General features: G+C 43.3%; 2 protein-coding genes across 8 annotated transcripts in view; one reads left to right on the top strand and one right to left on the bottom strand.

Annotated features, from left to right (window-relative positions):
• Positions 1-1,476: 1,476 nt before the first annotated feature.
• Positions 1,477-12,779, bottom strand: pdk4 (pyruvate dehydrogenase kinase 4). The gene is given in 11 exon segments (NM_001309964.2): positions 1,477-1,780; positions 3,027-3,140; positions 3,515-3,628; positions 3,738-3,836; positions 3,947-4,023; positions 6,023-6,100; positions 6,465-6,554; positions 9,147-9,331; positions 10,206-10,277; positions 12,201-12,342; positions 12,568-12,779. Coding segments are annotated over 11 exon segments (1,233 nt in total). The 5' UTR covers positions 12,686-12,779; the 3' UTR covers positions 1,477-1,636.
• Positions 12,780-14,956: 2,177 nt separating this feature from the next.
• Positions 14,957-22,058, top strand: part of LOC105917036 (cytoplasmic dynein 1 intermediate chain 1) — a 78,990-nt gene continuing 71,888 nt past the window's right edge. For 2 of the 7 annotated variants that reach the window (XM_036145021.1, XM_036145020.1), the window contains exons 1-4: positions 14,958-15,268; positions 16,661-16,783; positions 16,903-17,020; positions 17,435-17,522. In XM_036145021.1, coding sequence (XP_036000914.1) covers positions 16,676-16,783; positions 16,903-17,020; positions 17,435-17,522 — 314 coding nt within the window. In that variant the 5' untranslated portion in view covers positions 14,958-15,268; positions 16,661-16,675. Of the gene's footprint in view, positions 15,269-16,610; positions 16,784-16,902; positions 17,021-17,434; positions 17,523-17,751; positions 17,758-20,515; positions 20,558-22,058 lie in introns of all 7 variants that reach the window. The other 5 variants (XM_036145017.1, XM_036145016.1, XM_036145015.1 and 2 more) reach the window with 5 other exon arrangements.

The following is a 22,058-nucleotide window of genomic DNA, read 5'->3' as shown; positions in this document are numbered from 1 at the left end:
GTGCCAAGACATCAAAACTGCCGTCCACACTCTCCATCCCGTCCCACCGAGCTGAGCAGTCTCTTCCTTCCACGTCACGATCATGCGCTACCTTGTGTTGGTCCTTTCCAAAAAACCCGACTCCAAATGGATGGAAGAGAGAAGATTTTTACGGCAGACCTTTTTAGTGGTTTTTGTTACTGAAACATCTGCTCCATCTTACTTCAGGGGCAAAACAACAGCTGGTAAGGCACCGTAACGTTTTCTACGAGCGATTGCTAACAGCCAAATTAGCACCAAGACCCCTTTTATCACAGAGCTATATTATTATTATTAGATGTGCAGAGTGGCTGCTGTTGCGGAAATTCTCTAGAAAACATGTATTTGGCAACATTTATTAAGCACAATTGTCCTTTTTTTTTTTTTAGACCTGTAATGGATGCTGTCCCATCCCAGTGTGTCAAGTGTGTTTTAACCTTTTTTTACAGAACGACGCGTCACTAACATAAAAAGAACGAGAAGTGAGCATTAGGACCCGTCTTCTGTATCCTTTGCATTGCGTTCCATTTTAAGAGGCGAAACTAAATGACGGAGCACACGTTTCATTACAACACACCTGGGTGATAGCAGAAACAGTGAAACAGCTAGATGCTGAAATCTGATGAGAACGTTTCGGCAGTTCTTTTTTTTTTTTTTTTTTAAGGAATACTGACAAAGGTTTGCTTTGGTTCAGACACCAAAGCAAACCTGGCAGCTACATCCAGCACGTGTGTATTCGATGCTACAGTAAGTTAGAACAACGTTTTATAGCTAAAAAAAAAAAAAAAATCCCAATTTTGTTTACACCTCGCTTTTCGTGCTAAAAATAGAAACGGTTTATTGCCTGTGTGTTGTTACAAATGCTTTAAGTTGTGCGAATTAAGCAATGCTGAGGGGTCGTGAGCAGACTTTGCTCCCGCTGTGTGGCTGCGCTCAACCTGAGTAATCCCACGCCGGCTGGTTTGGGCTGGGCTTTCCCAGCCATGGACACAAACACCTTAGTTAGGAACTGAGGATCAGTCTCCAGTTAAAAAAAAAAAAAAAAAAAAAAAAAGATTACAGCTCAGTCGTTTTCACACATGCACCCTAGTCATAAAAGCGTTAGAGAAATGTTAAAGGAGTGACGTTCTTGCTGAGCTTTCTTCCTACTGACATTGAGAGCAAAACGTCTGGAGGATGGGTGGGTGAGGCGGCAGGTCCGGAGCATTACAGGGGGATCAGCTCTGTACATATTCTCCTAAATGTCCATAGTGTTTGCATGAGTGAGTGAAGGTGGAGCTTTCTTCCCCCCTCCGCCTTCCGTCAGCAGCACAGACAAACTTAAAACGTGGTGGCGTGAGGTTTTGTCAGGTCGGGCTGTGTAGATGCTGCTTGGAAATACGTTTTTGCATTTATCATTTTCTTTAAAAGCTAATTCCTCAACACAGGTTTCTAAAAAAAAAAAAAAAAAATCAAAACGTTCTTGTCTGAGAGAAGATCCCAGATTTCACCAACAGATCAAGGTTCAGCAAACGTGCCGACAGCTTCCGCTCCTCTCAGGGCTCTCTACGTTTTCCTGCCTGACGCGTTCATTCAAACTGTTTCAGAGTCTCTTGCGTTTTCTCCTTTCGGTCCGCCATCACTGGGTGCGCTCGTACTTGCCCAGCTTCTTTGGCTCCTTGCTGGGCATGCACCAGTCGTCTGCCTCTATGCTGGCCTGGTAGTGCCGCAGGGCCGACTTGTTGAAAACGGGAAGCCTCTCCACCGACTCCGAGGACATGGCCTGGAATTTCAGAGAAAGAAAATAATTACTCTCCGGATCTTCCATTTCACGTAAGACTTATCAAACATTTACATCCTGGTTGCTTCCCAATTAAACCAGCTTATTATTAGATATCCATCTATTACTCTATTTGGACAATCTGGTGCTTCACAAAGGTACCAACAGCCCTTTGTCACATTGCAGCCACAAACCGTAAAGTACTTTATTGGATATTTGAGTGTGTGCACAATAGAGCTGTACAAAGTAGATCATAAGAGATGCATGGATTTTAACATTTGTTACATATCAAAATCTGAAAGGTGTGGGCTGCTTATTTTATTCATCCTTCTTTTACTCTGATACCACTCAATATAAGCATAAATAGTCCACTAGCGTTTGATTTAATGTCAGTGTAAACACAGTCTTCCCGTTGCTGCTGAGGAAAAGTATTCCACAGCACCATGCTGCCACCATCGTGTTTCACCGCCGGGGGAGGGGGTGATCAGAGTGTTTGTTTTTCACCACGCCTAGCATTTTGCACGTCGGGTAAAAAGTTTCATCCTGGTCTCGTCTTTTCCCTGCGGTGTCTTCTACGTGGCTTCTGCCTCCGGGACTTTCAGTTTGATACTCTATACGCATACACCCCAGATATGTGGAGTCCACGAGTACCTGCTGTCATATTAGCGGGTTCTCCCACCTGAGCTGTGGATCTCTGCGGCTCCTCCAGAGTGATGCTGAGCCTCTAGGCAGGTTTTGTGATTAAAACTCTCTTTGCTCTGCCTTTCAGCTTCGATGGTTTGCAGCAGCTCCATGTTGTTTTCACTTTTCCAGTGATGGACGGAGCACTGGGCAACCTAACCTTACTTTGTTCTCTGATGTTCTCCAACAAACCTGTGAGGCCTGCGTTTATGCTGAGATTAAAATCACACACAAATACACCCTATTTTACTATTTAGCTGACCGCTAAAATTGGCTTTTGGCTGCAGTGGATTTCTTTGGATGGGTGTCAGAGTAAAGGGGGTCTGTCACACTTTTCAAATGTTACATTTTCAAAAATAAATTTGATAACCATGATCTCTTTCCCTTCAACTTCCCAACTACATTAAATCACAATAAAATACTGTGAAGTTGCAACGTTATGCCATGCGGTAAAGTTCTCAAAACGTACTGTGCTCTGCTAGTTTGAATGAAGTCTGTTCCTCAGGCTCATTCTTGCAAAAGGGAAAGAAAAGAAAAAACACTGAGCAACAAAAGGCTCTGATCTCACCTTCAAATATATGACAGCCGAAGTGCCGTAGCCCTCCATGGAGTAGAGCTGCAGGTCTCCCTGGAAATACTTGGCATAAAGGCGAGAGATGGGCAGGCCGTAACCAAAGCCAGCCTGAAAGCAGGAGGCAGACGGAAAAAAAAGGTAAAAATCTTTAGGATGTGGCCTGTAGTGAGTAAGCTGGAGCACCCCAACATGACATTTATAAACTAAACTTAGAGGTTTTGCAACACAACAACTCCTCGCTCTCTCATCTGATCACAGCTTAAACTGCCCGACTGTGTAATCAGCTGTCTTCAAACTACGGTGGATGTATGTACTTTTATTCTGAGCTACACTAAAGCAGATTTCACAAACTTTGTTAACTATTATTGTTTATGACACTTGTGGCTTTTTTTTTTTTTTACACAGTAGGCTGACAGGCGCGCGCCCTACGATTAGGATCTGAATGAAATATTTCTAAGCCAGAGCGGCACATCTAATCTTACCAGAGGAGCGTTTCTCGACATGTCCACATGGACGGGACTCGGAGCCGTGGTGTACATGTAGCTGAAGAGGCGCTCGATCTTCCTCAAGGGGACTCCGCCACCTTTGTCCGACATCTAATCGACAGAGGCGTGAAACGTTTTTACGGTCGGCGCCATCTTTGGCGTTATAAATAACCTTGTTTTGAGCAGCGCCGCTTTTCAAAACAAGGGCGTGTTCCCTTACCTTGATAGTGAGGTCCTCGATGCCCAGCGAGACGCGGACTTTGATCGGGGGCAACGTCGGGCTCGTCTCGTGCGTCTCTACGGTGGCTCGCATGGCGTTCTGAAAGAGGAAGAAGGATGAGAAACTGAACACACACACAAAAAAAAAAAAAACACTTAGGGGATGTGAGCAGCATGCGCTTGGATATAAAGGTGGGTTTGTTGCTGTACCTTGAAGAGTTCAAACAGCATGTGGTAGAGATGTGATGGAACATAAACGATGTGGATGGGCTGGCCGGGGCTTTTAGCTGTGAAACAATTTATAGGATATGGCTTTAAATAAAGAACAGGTCAAATTCATATCCAACTCTGTCTTATCTTACATTGTGTTTTATTAGATTCAAATCGTTTCAGATATTCAGTTCAGTCCAAATCATTTACTACAATTGAGTCTGATACAGTCAGATAGGTTTATTTTGTTTAATTATAATACAGAAGAGTCAATTAGTAAGAAATCTCCACAGATATATGAGTACTATTGACTGTGCTATATGGCGCCAACATGCTAGCAGCAGATCTTGTACACTCCGAAAATAGAACTAAAAATAAGAAAATTTTTCTTGAAATTAGAGTATTTTTTCTTGATTTGAGCAGGTAAATAAGACTATTTGCCGATGGAATGAGATTTTTGCACTTAAAATAGGAACAACTCATCTCTATCATCTTATTTCAAGTGCAGTATATCTAATTATTTTAGGGTTAAAAATACTATTTCCATTGGCAAATAATCTTATTTACCTGCACAAATCAAGAGCAAATACATTAATTTCAAGAAAATTCTACTTATTTTTAGTTCTCCTTTTGCAGTGTAAGGTTGAGCCGTGGATCGGACTTGTTTGTTCAGCACGTCACACCGATGCGCGATTGGATTCTGGGGAATTTGGAGGCCTAGTAAAACGCCTAAAACTCCTGTATGGGCTCCTCAAGCCATCAGGGAACTACGTTGTCTTTCTTTTTTTGCGACTGGGGGTGTTATCTTCCTTAAAGAGTCAGCTGGGCATAGAGCGTTCACCATAACAAACTGCACTGCACCGCGTTCTGATGCATTTCTATCCGACCCAAAAGATACATCTGCAGCAGTATGAGCCACATTAAAGCAGCTATACCCGAATTTATTTTCTCTGGTTAAGAAAAATGTTTATTAATCAGTGTATTTTGAGTTATAAGATGTAATTTGATAATAACAATTGATCCAGGCTTTTTTTTTTAGGAGGAGGAATTAAGAACTGGGGACAACCCGGGACGACCTTTCTTTGCCAATGGCAGAATGAGGGGGTTGACCATTCACATAGGAAAATATCATTTACCCAAAACGTAGCCATTTATGTCAAAGAAAACGAAGAAAAGTTCCTCGATGAAGCCTTGATTCCTCCGGAGGATTGTGCCAATAAACTGTTCTTGTTTGTAATTGTGCAGGAATAGGGATAGTTCATTTTGCTTGTCTGCTGGATTGGACCAGACAGCCCGGTCTTCACTCCAATGTACATCCATGGACCGTGATCCAGTCGTTGGTTTTACCATCTTCCTCCTTTGGGTTAGGGTTAGCAGCTGTGATAGAAACCACCCACTGTGTAGACCAGCAACATCAAACCAGAGGAGTCTCAGATGCCTGTACCCTTTTTCCTGCTTTTACCATCAGCTTTAAGGATAACGCGTTCACTTTCTGCCAAATGTATCCCGCCCACTCACAGATGAGGAGATCATTGGTGCAGTTCAAATCACTGGTCAGAGGCCATAACAATATGCCTAATCTGTGTAGGTCACTAAACCCAGGATTTTATTTTTCTTAGGCTGGGCGTTCTTTTTCAGATCTGAAGGGACGTGTAAAAGTAAAACCTACACAAACGTTAGCACAAATAAAAGCAACCCTAACATTTTATCCTCCACAAACATGCCTTGAGCATCCACACGTTTAAACTGCCAGAATGCGCTTACGGCATTTTAGAAAATTTTTTGAAGAACGCCTCGTATCAACTGCAAAGGTAAGCGTTATAAAAATTAATTCCAGGAGTAACCTTTATGGTTCAAATTGAGTTGTTTTTGTTTTAACTCTGACTAAAGGGTTTTTGTCAGAGTCACTTGACAGGAAGTAGACACCATGACCCTCAGTTACATCACAAAACACGAGAACCTGCTGATTACGAAAAATAAGAAAGAAAAAAAAACTACAACAGAGAGGTCAGAAGCTGCCTACTGACTAAAACAAAGCTGCATAAAAACAGAAAGCATGCGTTCCCTTTGACTTACAGTTGACTTCCTTGATCTCCATATCAGGCGAGGTGAGGTAATACTGCTCACACAGCATTTTCGAGGTCTCATACGCATCTGCGACGTGACAAATTACACATCCTTAAAACATCTTTACAAGAATCTTTAACAACAGTGAACACGGCAACTTGGTATCAAACCGTGTTTTTATGTCATAAGGACAAGATCACAAAAACTCTGAGCAGTTCCCACCGTATTCTGTACACACTGTGACAACACTGCTTCCTCTTTAAAGTAGATATTTGCACATCAAAATGTATAATCTGGTCAAACAAGGAGGAATCGTAAAAACAAACGTCGATGGAAACTGGAAATGAGACGTGTGTGTGTGTGTGTGTGTGTGTGTGTGTGTGTGTGTGTGTGTGTGTGTGTGTGTGTGTGTGTGTGTGTGTACAGACGGTAGGTGAAGATCACTGATTACCCTTTACGACCTCCGCCACGTCACAGCTGGGGTCGATGCTGCCGATGTGTTTGGGATGGGCTGGATTTACGCTGCCATCAAAGATTAATGCTACGGGAGACACACAACAAACATTATGAAGCAGGACTCGCAGTGAGCCAACGTGCTGGACAGACAGTCCTGGTTGTGTGTGTGTGTGTGTGTGTGTGTGTGTGGCGTGTTGAGGATTAGCACTAAACCATCTGAGGTCTGTGTGAGGGAATTTATTTGTTGGCATACAGTGCTTTGTACACGGTGAACCTTTTCACGCTTTGTCACGTCATAACCACAAAATCCTGTCTAGACCTCTCCGTTAGAGGTGCGATGGCACACAAAATGCACAATATTTATAAATTTTTAAAAAGAACTGACTCTATTTGCCTTCAGAGTAAGGCTGCACGATAATGTTGGTGAATATTGCAATAACAATAAGATGTGGGATTCTTTGGTTGAATCCATATTTCCAACTCAACAACACGGTTTACCTGAGAAAGTTAACGCCTTTAGCAACTTACCAACTATTTATACTGTAAAGGTTTCTATGCTGCATTAAACAACAGGTCACCGAATATTTCACAGGCTTAGAGAGAGAACGCATGGTACGTAAATAATTAGCTCAAATACTGTAATATTGCGATAACGATACATTAGTAGTATGCTGCACAGCCCTATTTGAGATGTCCCTTTATAAGTCCACTACTGTTCTTAAAGTTAAACTAAAGTTTACAACCATTTTCTGTTCAAATGTGCCTATTCTTGGTATAACACATCAATACATTCATACTTGACACATGCTACATAACTACCTCCTGACGCAAAAACATTTGCGATAGCAGACTATAAGCGATCGTCGAGCATTGGCCATTACTAACTGAACCAGAAACCTGGAGGTGACGTAGGAGCTGCACCAAGGAGAGCGTAATCATGGCTTCCCATCATACCGCAAGTCGGCACGCCATGCTGCGGCTGCTTGGTCTCGCACGCTCACATCTTGCGATGGGTCGGGAATTCGCTTTGCGTACGTGTGGTTTTATTTTTGCAATCGTATGCCTGCCATTCCGCCATGTCTACCGTATTTTTCAGACTATAAGGCGCACTTAAAATCCTTAAATTTTCTTAAAAATTGATGGTGCACCTTATATATTCAATTCAATTCAATTCAATTCAATATATGGTTACCGTTGTGCTTACTGACTGATTTTATGTGGTACAATGTGCTCAAAAATCTGTTAAAATGTGGAAGTATAACTTTGGTTGGCAACAAGGCCGGTCCGCTCAAAGACCATTTGGAGCATTATGGTAAACTGTGTCACTACCTGATCGGACCCCTGAGCTGTCTACAAGACTGCCTGACCGTAACGTCTAAACCACAACAAACCCTGGATCACCAGTGACCTGAAGGAACTGCTAAATGAAACAAATAGCCTTCAGGGAGGGAGAGAGGGAATTACTGAGGAGTACAGAGGCAAGTTAGAGCCGAGATAAGAGCTGGAGAGAAAGCTCTAGCAGAACAACATCAGAGGAGATGTGTGGCCAGGGATGAAGCAGGAGGAAGACAGAACAGAAGGAAGTCTGCACAGAACCAATAAGCTGAACACATTCTTCAGTAGAATCAGGAACAAGCTCAGCGTCATCCTCTCCTGCCCACTGCCAAACAGCTTTCCTTTCACACATCTTTTATCTTCCACTTTGGCGTTGCACCCTTCTGCTTCTGCATGTTTGTCTTCAACCAAATCAGACGATGGCGCTGTGTGTGTATATATGAAGAACTGCATACTACTTATGGTAGTAGAACTTTTTATTGCCTACCTGGAATGGGCGACAATAGTTGAATAAACTTTTGGCTCTGAAATGCCAAAATAGTGCAACATTCGTGAAATTATAACACGTATAATAGTAGTGCAACAGTAAGACCTTAAAATTACATGAATAATTGAATAATCTCTTTTAAACCCATTTGGCTCTTAAATGGCAAAATAGTGAAACTTTCATGAACTTATATAACATGTATAATACTAGTCGGGAGAGAGAAAGCTGCGTTCAAGTGACATACAAACATCAAAATGGTATCGGACCCTATTTGTTGGTACTCACCGATACCAATACCACCATTTTAGTGCTGGACCGGGGCTGGTATCGGTGCAACACTAGTATAAATGCAGATGCTCTTTGAGGAGATGAGGTTTTTAGTTTTAGTGAACAAACAACACCAGCAGAAGCAAGGGAAACAGCAGACAGGCCAGGTATGCAGCTGTGGCGTGAATCAACGCAGAGTTACTGTAGGTTATAAAGTAACACCCAGAGGTATAGACGTTTATTGGAAACAGTAAGAGAACGGGAAAAATGCGGATCAGCAGAGAAGCAGCCAAGGCGTATGGTGACTTGGGGGGGCTAAATCCAAATGTCCCTCGCGTCTTTATGATTTCTATCAGTCAAAACACAATAAACCTTGACTTCATGATCATGCTCTACTTGTTGTCAGCCTACCACAATAAAACGGCAGTAAAACGCACGCAATATTGCAAAAAACGTGAAAAGGTTCCTGGGTTATGAATACTTTTGCAAAGGTATTCACTTCATTTTAGAAACAGCGCTGACACTCAAGCCAGACGCAGTTATTTCTGTGTCGATCAACTCACACGTATTACAGAGTGCTATACTGACTGTGCTGGTTCATGAGCATGCGTGTGGAGATGCGGCTCATGTAGAAGCGGTCCAGGAAGTACTGGACGTTCTGGTTGGTGACGGGGTCCACGCCGAACGCCTCCTTGAACTCCAACACCCCCTGGGCCATGGTGGGGACCACGTTGTTGTGCCGGTTCCGGATGTTCACGAGAATCTGGGTGAAGCTACGGGCAGCGGCAGAGAATGGCGCGGATAAGCCAGGGGGAGAGGCTCATCCGGTTTGATTTGGTAGTGACTGATTAATCAGCTAATTAATTACTGATTAGAAAGCTTTCACTTGAAAGCGACAATTGAAAAAGAAACTATTTGTCTAATCCTGGCTATGCACGAAGGCATTCTTTCATTCCTTAGGCTTCCTACTCATTTTAATGCATAACATTTCACATGAATTAGAGTTTACCACTCAGATTTGCAGAATTTTTTATCGCTTTTAGTACATTTTATAGAAAAAAAATAAAGAATATGCATACAATAAATAAAATAAATATACAAAAATGTACGCTGAATCAATACACTGCAAAAACAGAACTTAAAATAAGTAAAATGTTCTTAAAATATGTGTATTTGTCCTTGATTTGAGCAGGTAAATAAGATGGTTTGCCAATGGAACAAGATTTTTGACCTTAAAATAGGAACAACTCATCTCCATCATCCTATTTCAAGTGCAGAATGTCTAATTATCTTATATTAGGGGTCAAAATACTCATTCCATTGGCAAATAATCTTATTTACCTGCTCAAATCAAGGACAAATACACTAACTTTAAGAACATTTTACTTATTTTTAGATCTGTTTTTGCAGTGTAGTAGATATTCCTTTGGTCTAGAGGCGGGTAGTTTTCTTACAGTTTATCTTTACAGTGATGACCTTAAAAAGTAAAAGTGTTTTTTTTTACTATTTTTCCACCGTCGGCTCTATGAGCAATAAAGGAGCACGCAAAAATTAATAACAGGTGAACAAAAATGGTCGTTTACGACAAAAGGAGAACCTAGACCACGACAATAAACGCGTAGTCAAAAGTCTGCTAAGACGACTCACTTTTTCAGGACATCCTTGTCGTCCGGGTCTTTTTCTAAAAAGTCAACCAGCTCCATCAAACTCCGTGAATACCTGGCGGACAAAAAAATAAAAAAAAATTTAAAAAAACAACTTCAGCTCATGTTTTATGAACAAAGAACGACAAACAAAGCAGCTGACCTATAGCTGGTCCTATTTGAAACTCAATGCATCACACTTAAAGGACATTTCCCGTTTAATAATAGCTGCTCGTCATGTCTGGGACTTCTTGTCCAGGCCAGAGGATCAAGAGGACCTGAGTGCTGAGCTCACATTCTCTGTGTCAGTGCGAAAAAAAAAAAAAAAGAAGAAGAGAGAACTGGGTGAGAGGTGACTGACTCTGTGACGGTGCTTTCTATGCACTGAGCGCGACCCTCCAGTCACCTTCAGCTTGTTAAATACGTGTCCGTGCCCCGCCATCCAAGCTTAGCGGGAAACATCAGAGTGTTTTGGCTTCAGAGATCTTCGGCGATGCAGAAGACACAGAGAAACAACAAAAAAAAAAGTCTACTAAGCATTCAAATGTTTGCATCTGTGGCGCTTATTCTGTTATGCAAACAGCAAAACCTAGAGGTAGAATCCAGGCGAGGAGGGCTGAGCCCCAGCATGACGGCTCGCGGCGTCAAGTACAAGTGCAAACGCTGCACGCTTCATTTAGTCCCGGTTGCGTGCAAACAAGTGCGCTCAAAGTTGGCGACCAGCAACGATGGCGCCCTCATTATATGCAGATGAACTCAAATGCCTCCAAACGCACGCGGGAGCGATCGCCAGTTGCAGGAAAAGAAACAACTACTTTCAGGGGCGTCTGCCAAAAAAAAAAAATGGCGTCAAACCAGACAACGAAACCACATTTCATTATGGTTTTACTACCCAAGCAGAAAAAAAATATTCTTCCTAAAACCTCTGCAGCCTCTGGAGCAAGGCAAAGGCATTCATTGGCGCAGAGGTATAATTGCATGCATGTGTGGGTAATAAAAGGGGCAGTGGCGGTTCTAGACCAAGTTTACCAGGGGGGCAAAGGTGGGGTCAGTGTTTTTTCACAGGGGCACGGAACAAAAAAGTGAAACAGTAAAATGGCAATATTTAACTGTGTTATAATATTAAGTGAGCCACTTGTGGTTTTGGAAGTGCAGGTTTCAGACACCTGATCTAGCAGTTGAAAACTTTGCCCCCCAGCTCAATATGGCTAAAGCTAAACGTGAAACATCTTAATTTCTAAATCCTTCTTAGAGTAAAACTGTATAGGTAAAAAATAAAATTGGTCAAAGTGACCAATCAGTTATGGTTTCTTTGCCATTGCAAATAGTTATGAGAAGTTTATGTAATGTTATGTCTTTAGTACAGGGGCCATAACAGGGGCCAGTACCCTTTCTACAGGGGCATGGGCCCCTGTTGGCCCCTGTCTAGAACCGCCCCTGAAAAGGGGGTTAACTCTAGAGAATTTCATGTCAAAACGATTCCTATTATAACATGTTTCTACATGTGTCAGGGTGTAAATATAGCACGACGGATGGATGGATGGCCGGACGAAGGATAGATGGGACGGACAGACATCTCTTAAACGTCACTGAATAGGGAACAAAGTCACATTTATCTGAGCAGATCTTAAATCAAATTACCCTGAATAAGAACCCATTCGTCGACATTTAACAGGTTCGCTTGTTCGTATTCAACCTAATCCAACCGAAGCTCATCAAGCACAGCGATCTTAACAGGTTTATTACCACGACAAACCTTTAACACCAAGGGGGATTTTCTTTGAGGTATTACCATGAGAGGATTCAGGTACTTATTGCCAACCTCCCCTCTTGACCTGAAAGAGCTCATTCTGTTCTGGCAGCTGCGAGACGGACAGTGTTACAACCAGCAGTGAGAAAGAACTGATTATAGGACATGAACTCCTCAGGTTTTGGTGACACATTTTTTTTTTCAGATCAACACAGCACGTCTCAGAGGAGTGCGGGCAACCCGTCCTACCAGCTGGTCAGCAGCTTCACTGAAGGAGTGCCAAGGAGCTTGTCGGGGAGGTAATCGATTTCCTTCATGATGTTGGCCAGTCTGACGGGCAGCTCCTGTCGCAGGAACACAAAGGACGTCTTCTCGCACGCGTTGGCAGAGCCTGTGGTCACGTGGGGGCGATATCAGCAAAAAAAACAACAACATTACAGCAACGTGACAGCAGAAACGTCTGGACATATTTCTAATCTGTCGATTTTGTTGTTTTTAACGTGTGCAAAAGATGCCGAGCTGAAGAAGAAGGACGCGGCAGTCATCTGAAACGCACCGACAGAAGTAAGGCCAGCGGCCAGCGTGGAGACATAGCACAACATCAACACGCACTCACCGAAGTCAAGAAACTGCTTCATGGATAACGGGGACGGGGAGAACTTGGAAAACCTCTCCACTTGCCTCGGTATCCCCGCCAACGAGCCGTTTTTCAACAAAAACTGGGCGAACCTCATTTTTGCCTCCCCTCGGTAGCAGACCCCAACTGCTAGCTGCGTCTCAGGGACAAGCCGTCCTTTCTGACTCCAGTACAATCCAGTTTAACGATTGTTTTTTTTTTGGTTGTTGTTTTTTTTTTTTTTAGCTAGCAAGGCAAATGATGCGGCGTCACACGGGAAGAAATCCGTCACACCATCCTTTACGAGTTCCGCAAGAGAGTTTTCCTCTGGCAGTTTCCTCCCATGTTTGCGCCCCAATAATTCAACTTCCAACGCAGAGAGAGAGCAGGGTGTATGTTGTTGTCTGCGAGGGGAGGACGGAAGACGGGCGTTGAAACCGACCAATCAGAGCTCAGATAGCGGCCTTCCTGGGCGGAGCTTAGCTCTCTCGGCTGGAACCGAACAGAGCCGAGTGTGTAGTAGAATCACGGACATCGTTATGATAGCATCACCTACCGACCGGTTATCGAAAATATATCTGCGTGTTATAGTTTGGAGCGACTGCAGCAACTGCTGTAGCATCAAATTGACGTTTATCTTATGAAAATGAAATAATAACACTCGAAGAAAGGTTGTTTTGCGCCGTGATACAATAATTACGTTTAAAATCCCAGCGACCGTCATCTGCGTCCGCCTTGTTTTACCCCAAACCTACAAGGAACGTAATTTAAAATCCGAGAATTTTCTCGTTTCACACAGGTATCAAACACACCTGTTACACGTACGCGGTGATGCTACGTTGCAATGCGCACGTAGTTGTTACCCACTACCCAGCATTCCCCGCGGGCGCCCCCCCTCATTCAGTAGCCTGGGCTGTAGCATTTGTTTAGCCAAGTAAATCATTTTTTTCATTGTGCAAAAACCTTACGTCAGCTGACCGTCTCTACCATCGGAATGTGTTTTTAAAGCACTATTTATTTCCACATACAAAGGAATATATTCAAGCGTTTCGGTCTGTTCATTTTAATAAATACGACTTACCCAAAATTCTGTTTTCTCCAATAAGTTTTATTTATTTTGTTCTTGACATGTGATGTTATGACCATGTAATAGCCAGTATAATCACGGTGAAGACCACGGATTTGACGGTTTTGCATGACAATCATTGACACCCTCCAGACAGACGATAAGCCACAAAAAGTCATTGCAAAAATTAGCTGGTTGTTTACATAGTGACAAAGCCAAGCATGCTAATGCGAAAGTTGAGTGGAAGGAAGAAGTGTGGTGACAAAATGTACACAAAGAACAACCGTAACTGCAGCTGTTAGAGGATTGTGATGGAGATCACCGTGGAGATTTTTGGGGAGAGCTACAAGGCCTGGACTCTGACTGGAGTATCCAGGACATGGTCTCTGCCGCTCGTGCCCTTTGTGTTAGGCTGTGCTGAACCAGAAATAATGTCACAAGTGAAAAACACTGTTGCTCAGTTGTCTAAATAATTTTTTATATGAATATAGATTTTGCATTTACAGTTTTATTTCAAATATGTTCCATTGACTTGTAAAATAAAAAGGACACAATGAAAAACAAACAACAGTTATAAAAGAAGTCTTAAATAAGGCATACTAAAAATAAAGTTAAACCCAGGGGCTATGCTGATTTGAACTCCTGAGAAAACCCACCTGGGTCATTGATGATGAGGATACCCAGTTGTGCAATGTGCAACCAATGCTGAGTCTAAAGCCCAACACTTACAGACAGATTAAAGACATTTGTTCTGCAGGATGGCAAAGAGCAAAGTTCTTTCTGGCGGGGAAACTTCACACAGACTCAGTGGCAGAACTCATCATATGTTCTCCAGCATTTGAGACAGAGTCCTTTCAGCTCCTTTACAAGTTGCACGCAGAGTTTTTAGGCTGGATGCCGGGATTCGAACCCAGGTAAGATCACTGACATTAGGCATGGGTGAGTTCCCAAGTCAAGAAAAAGGAACAAAAGTGCACAATAAGCATTATTTTTGGTCTTGCAGCCACGAGAGAAAAACTCCATTTCTCTTTACTTCACTTTACTTATCTAAAGCTTTAAAAAGTACAGGGACGCGATGAGTAATGAAAGCAAGCTGTCGCCATGGCAACATGCGCCTCAATTTGCTAAAGTAGAAAATGTAGCTTTTATTCCCCCCCTTTGCCAAGAGTCAGTCGTTGCTTAGTATCTGCAAGCTTGTAGCGGACATGTTTTGGGTCCTATTTAGAATATTAAATAAATAAATAAATAAACAAAGGAGCTCAACAGTCCCCCTCCCCACTGTGTTGTCATGGTTCTTCTCCAGACGGCCTCAAGATGGCGGCGTTGCTAATGACGGCGCGTCCCCAGGAGGAGGAAGGATTTCCTCTCCTCCTCCTCCTTCAACATCACTCCCCTCTTCGCTCTTTCCCGAGGATGTATCGGCGTGTCGTGCACCTGCTTCCAGCCCCCCATCACTGGACCCAACCCGTCTGAACCCAGCTCTTCGGTACCAGAGCGGCCTTGATACGGAGAGAGAGACGGGAACAACAGAGGATGTGCTGATTTTTGTTTTGTTTTGTTTTCCTTTTATCGAGAGACGGCAGTGAGACAGCATCTTTGCCGGCGACGCGTCATTAGCCCTACAAGTGGATAAAGGTATATGACACCATAACATGGCCCCTGTGCGCGACACAGGGGTTTTAAAATAATAATAATAATAATATTTATAATAATAAAAATATTCAACGCTGGAAGTTTGTTTTTGCGTTGACGTCACTGTCACGTTTGCGGGCAGCTTTCTGCCAACGCGCTCATCTCTAGCTAACATCGGCTGGTGACAAATATGGTTTCTCAGCCTTTTTCACGTTGTCCCGGCGTGTTTGTGTGACTCATAGGTTTCTCTCATAAACCCGTGAAAGAAATGTACGAAATTATGCAGCCTTCTGAAATAAATGGTTTTTTTTAGCTATTCCTACAAAAAAACAAAAAAACGTAGTTGAATTTATGTTTTTTTTCTTTCAACATATAAAGATCAACATAGCTTCCTGTTGATCTTTATATGCTGCTTATGCTTATATGCTGCTTATATGCTGCTTATGCTTATGACACGGCAGTTTATGACATTAAAATAATGAAATATTTTTGCACAATGACACCTTTATGGACTAAAGTCTGTTTGAAGAGGTTTGGGTGGAGCTGTTTTCCCCCAATCGGCCATCACCAACGCCTGCTTATCCGTGAAGGCTTACTGGGGCCTGTCTCCAGCAGTCATTGAGCCAGGGTGGGTGCCAGTCCCTCGCAGAGACACAGGACAATCAGCCACACACACACACACACCTATAAGGACACTAATTGACCAGACAGTCATCTTTTTGGACTGTGGGAGGAAGCCAGAGTACCCAGAGAGAACCAACGCACGCACAGGGAGAATATATGCAAACTCCATGCAGAGGAGGATTTGAACCCAGGACCTTCTTACTACATGGAAACAGTGCTACCAAGTGTGCAAGAGTGCTTCCATCTGCTCCACTATGTAGCCTGTTTCAGCTGTTTTTTAATTAATTAATGAATTTTAATCAATCCACGCTCTGGGTTTTTCTTTTTTTTTCTTTTACATTGAAACGGCACTGACACGCCCAGTGGATTCGGTGAACAGCCAGACTCTCTGGTTCAAGAGACGCTGTTCTTCCACGGTGTGTCGTTGGTCAGGGGGGCGACGCACACACTGCAAAAATAGAACGTAAAATAAGAATTTATTTCTTGAAGTGAGAGAATTTTTCCTTAATTTGAGCAGGTAAATAAGATTATTTGCCAATGGGATAAGATTTTTGAACTTAAAATAGGAACAACTCGTCTCCATCATCTTATTTCAAGTGAAGTATATCTATTTATCTTACCCTAATTCCATTGGCAAATAATCTTATTTACCTGCTCAAATCAAGGACAAATACATTCATTTCAAGAAATTTTGTACTTATTTCTAGTGCTCTTTTTGCAGTGCACATTCAGCGTCGCCTGTGGTTCACTGATCTTTTCCCAAATTCGAAGCCCTCCAGGTGCGCCATGTCGGACAAAAGCGACCTAAAGGCAGAGCTCGAGCGCAAGAAGCAGCGCCTCGCCCAGATCAGGGAGGAGAAGAAAAGAAAGGAGGAGGAGAGGAAGAAGAAAGAGGTAAACAAAATGCTGTTTTTTTTTAATAATGATGTGTATGTTGTAAATCTTTGTAAAAAAAAAAAAAAAAAAAGGGGCCTCTGAGTTTGAGTTCTGTGTTTCCCCCTGGGTGTGTGGAGAAATCAGAGAGCCAGCAGAAAGCAGAGGTAACCCCAGAAGATTCAGACCTGGACCGCAAGCGCAGGGAGACCGAGGCCCTGCTACAGAGCATCGGCATCTCCCCGGAGCCTCCGCTAGGTACGCCACATTCTGTTCTCCAAACACAACGAAGGAGTCACTTTTTAAATGACTCATACCGACTCCTTATATTTAACTGCTGACGATGAACTAAATGATAAACGTCCAGGCTCGTGTCCTTTTTGGCCGAGGCGTTGAATCTTACTAGAAGTGTTCTTCATCATCTCCTTGAAGAGTGCTGTTCTCTAGTGGTCCAAGCTTGTAATGGCACCTTAAACACCTCTAAAGTGGGTCATCATCTCTTTTAGCTCCAGTTATTTATAAGAAAACAGCAACGACTACAGATTAAAGAATGATATCCTTTTTTTTTTCTTTGTTTTTTTTTTTTGTCCATCGTGGGCTTTTATGTTGTTGCTATTCCGAGCTCCTGTGCTGTTGAAAATAAGATGCTTTTTTACTGCATTTTGTTTTTAGTCCCGACACCTGTGTCCCCTTCTAAATCAGTGAGCACGCCCAGTGAGACGGGGAGCCAGGACTCAGCCGAGGGAGGGGCAGCGGGCAGGTAGGCAATGTGTTTGCTGGCTTCACATTTACATTAGTCGATCATTTGTTATTCATTTGTTGGAAAACTTTTGGATTTTGCTTTTTAGAGGTACAAAGGCCTTATAATAGGTATTCTATCTAAAAAAAAAAAAAATTGTGATAATGTTAAGGAGCTGTTGATGATAGGAGCTACATTGTTTACAGAATCTCTGTTTTTTTTTTTCTTTGTCTTGATGTCGGCACAACAGGTTTAGGTAAGTATGGGTTTCCACCAACAGTGAGGTTGTTTCATTAGGATTAAATGTGGTATTAGTATCATTGTTGTAAATCGTTGTATTCAGTGCTTTGATGACCACTTTCCAGCCTTTCACACACTATATTTGCCTTGCTAAAGACAGTGCCTTGCTAAAGTATACTTTTACCCCTTGAAAAGTTTTTTCCCCCTCAGTCATTTTCCGTTACTACTCCAAACTTTAATGTGTTTTGCTCGGATTTTATGTGATAGGCCAACACAGAGTGGTGCGTTTTAGGGTAAATAAAATGGCGTGTAGGTATTTTTCATCAACCGGTTTGCCGTAGTTACAGATGCAAATGTTTTGGGGTTACCCTGAAACACCATGGCAGATCCAAGTTGAGCCAGCGGTACAGATTCTCGTTTGGATTTAGGTCAGGAATCATGGCGTCTTTCTATTCTCTGAGGTGAATTCAGCCGTTTTAGCTCTTTGCTGGATTTCCTGTGACCGTAGCGCTGCCTGAAGGTGGAGCTACACCTCAGTCTTGCTGCCAGAATCTGCCCTGTAATTTGAGAGAGCTCAAAGAATCCCAGCGTCAAGATTCTGCCGCCACAATTTTCCCCTGTGGGGATTGTACGCCTTAGGGTGGCTGGCGGTGTTAGTCTTCTTCCACACAGAGCGTTCTGTGCGGGGGCCAAGAAGCGACAATTTTTGCCTCAACCGATCGGATCACCTCTTGCCGTATTCATGGCTTTTGGCAAACTTTAAACCGCTACATCCTTCTTTCAGCATCCCTCTAAAAAGGCCAGATTTGGGGAGCGCTTGGTTAATATTTGTCTATTTAAAAGACTGCAGCACCCGAGCTTTGTATCAGCGTAGCTCCTCCAGAGTCACCATGGGGCTCTTGACTGCCTCTCTGATTAATGTCCGCCTCTTGGTTTCCTCTCCCTAACCCTTCCTCTGACCTTTGAGGTTTTAAGAGAGCAACTATATTTATATTTTGGCTCTTTATTTTGCTGTGCCACTGTAAAGGTGGCTGAATACATCTGCACATCACACTATTCCGACCTTTTTCTATAAAAATCTTGGTAAGACCGTGCATCATTTTGTGTTTGCCCATCACGGGGCTGCGCAACATTAGTGACCCACACCATAACCATGTTGCAGCGGTGATCTCAGAGGCATAAAATCAGCTGATTACCCCGTGCTCTCTTTGCTATTTCTCATTAAACTGCTTCCGACCAAGTCTCGGTGACTTTTAACATCTTACACATTTTCATCTGCGTCAGGTTCGAGCAGCATCTGCTGCAGTGAGGCTCCGCGGCGTAAAATATGCCATTAGGATACAAACCACTGAGCTATATTATACACTGGAGTGCTAATCGCCCGCTGTTAGAACGAGTCGCTTTGAAGCCACCAGCCGCCATATTGGTACTCCCTATTTCCCCCCAGTAACTAGGGAATATGTGCGCTACAGCATCGAATAACGAGGATTTTCTCATGTTCAGGGGGGGCTTAAGACTTTTAAAATGTCAAATGTCATATACTTTTATGTTATGTTCTAAAACTATCAAGTACTGAGAAAGTCATGTGCTGAAATATTTAGCATTTTATTTATTTAAATATATATATATATAACATTTATAAATATATAAATAACACTATACAAAAACATATATTTACATATATGTATACATATATACACATACTTATATATACATATATATAAATTTAATATAATAACATGTAACAGGTAAAATATTTCAGCACCTAATATCCTAGTAGTTGATAGTGTTAGTACATCCACTGACTGTAGAATTACCTATGAAATGTTTTCACTCAGCCAGAAAACTGCTTGTTGTTTCAACCAAATCCTGTGGGATTCTGTGAGAGTAGGGAGGAGCAAGATGGCGGCCAGTGACTTCAGTTTTTCGGCAAAATCAGCACTCCAGTGTATTATATAGCTCAGTGATACAAACCCCGAACCTCTGCCGCTTGGAGAATTATCGCTGGTAAACTATTTAAATGCTATTTAAACAGTTCTTTGTGAGATCACACGTGCCAAATTAGAGATATAGTGTGCAACCTTAGTCTATTACGGATTAGTAAGATTTCAACAAACGACCTCCTAGGCGGTTGTAACGTGACAAAATGTAAAAAAGGGGCAAGATGTATAGATACTTCTGTAAGGCGCTGTCTCCGCTTGAGAAAAAACAACATTTTAGCGAACCTTTAGAAAGCATTTTTTGTGTTCGTTTTGCCACGCTGGGCTCAAAATGTTTGTTTGTTAAAGGCAAAACAGCTTATTGGAGTAAAATTTTACAAAATGCAAGGTTTCTTTCCCCTCTTTTGCGCCACACACTCTTCCAGCCACTGCAGCACGTTGTATGCGTTGTAGAGAAGCAGCGGTTAGCCCGACCATCAGAGCAGAGGGATCCGGTGGATACTGTGGTCATCAAGCGCTTTCCATTTGCTTCCTTATTGGTGGCCGACCGTGAGGTCCGTGTGTGAGTGGCGCCTTCGGGATCATCAGTGACTCGTCGTTTGGCGTGGCCCGGGGTGGAGTTGGGGGCTGAAGAGTCGGTGAACCTTAGCTTAAGATTCTTGCAGAAAGGATTTGCTCTTTTGTTCCATTATTAATTTCATTTCAGCTTTTATCAATTCGGTGAATCGAAGAGGACTTTTCCTCCTCTCCCCCCAAATCCACCTTGGATGACAGAATGCCAATTTGAGCTTCTCCATTTGTGGATGTGTGTGTGTGTGTGTGTGTCCTTCATAGGTCAGGGTTCTCTAGAAACAAGCTCCAAGCGCAGAGCTCAAGGTAAGCATTTTCATGTCAACCCCAGGAAAACCCCTTCCTCTCCTTTCCGTTGCTGAGGTCCTGCTCAGAACAGAAAGGCTTCCACGGTGTCGTCTTTTTTCCCCGCTTATGGAAGCGTTCCCCTCCTTGATTTAAAAGAGAAAGAGAGTGCTGTGCGCTGCCCTCCTTCTCCCCACACCTCCCTAGTCCTGTCCGCCCCCAGCAGCAGCTCGGACCGTCTGCGCTCGCATGAGCTGAGCCGCAGAGGTCATTTCGGTCTTCAACCAGGTGACAGTGTTGCTTAAAGCGTCATCCTCGCTGCAGCAACACAACCAGCCTGTCAAGCCAAAGAAATCCCTTGGCACTCCGCCTCAGCGCTGCGTGACACACGCCGAATGCGTGACGGGTCTGTTTTCTGCTCTGCGACGCTTCCTCAGCCGGTCTGGTGTCAGTCCTTCTGCAGCTACTGTGTTTCGGTCGAGAACGGCTTCGATCTGCCCACGACCGCCGGATTTCTACCCGGCAAAACAGCACGAGCTCAGCACTTTTCCTCGCCGTTCGTCGAATTCATTGATCAGGCCCGGCGGCTACATGTTAGCCGTAATTGGAAATGCCTAGTTTAGCTCTTACACATTACACCCAGTGCTTTGCAGAATCCTTCATCACCCTTTAATTTGTTTAAGCCGCAGCCACAAACTGGGAGGTATTTTATTGTGATTTTATTTGATAGACCAACACAAAGTTGAACATTTGCCTACCAAACTTTTTTGCTCCGTGTTTATGGGGGAGAAAAAAAAAAAACCAGCGTGTTCCTCTAGACACACTATCGCCTATGATGAAACCTGGTAGTGGCAACGTCATGCTGGGTGCTTAGGGACAGGGATGATGGCCCCGGAGTATAGGAAGATGGATGGAGCCAAATACAGGACAATCCTACAGGAAACCTGTTAGGAGCGGAGGTTCATCTCCCAGGAGGACAATGATCCTAAACGCGCAGCCAGAGCGATAATCAAATGTTTTAGACTGAAGCACATACATTTAGTGGCAGCGCCCTGTAAGGCGGTGTCCTTGGCAGCATGGCCTCAGTAAATCGTTGCATGGCGGTTGCACTGAAACAGTAATTTCCCTCTGGGATTATTAAAGTATTTCTGATTCTGATGCATGTGTTAGAATGACCCAGGCAAACTCCAGACCCAAATCCAAACCAAGAAGATTTGGGAATGTTCCCGGACACGAAGCTAACCACGCTGAGCTTGAGCTCTGGGAGAGATGCACGCCTCCAGACTTGCAGCTGCAACTGTAGCGACAGCTGGTCCTACGGGGTGTTAAAGGAGAAGGAATGCAAACGCACGCCACACTTTTGAGATTTTACCTGTAAACACTGGGGCTAAACACGTAGCGTCTTTTCCACTCAACAAAAACTCAATGATTTTCGTCAGTCTGGGGCGTCCACCCTGACGTAACGCTTTGCAGCTTGCGGCTGCAGCACGATAAAATGTGGAAAGGTTTAGAGGGTATGAAC

Source organism: Fundulus heteroclitus, chromosome 13 (assembly GCF_011125445.2).
Source record: "Fundulus heteroclitus isolate FHET01 chromosome 13, MU-UCD_Fhet_4.1, whole genome shotgun sequence".
In the NCBI taxonomy this organism is placed as follows: domain Eukaryota; kingdom Metazoa; phylum Chordata; class Actinopteri; order Cyprinodontiformes; family Fundulidae; genus Fundulus; species Fundulus heteroclitus.
The sequence above is the reverse complement of the archived record's forward strand: the minus strand, read 5'-3'. Positions and strand labels throughout refer to the sequence as shown.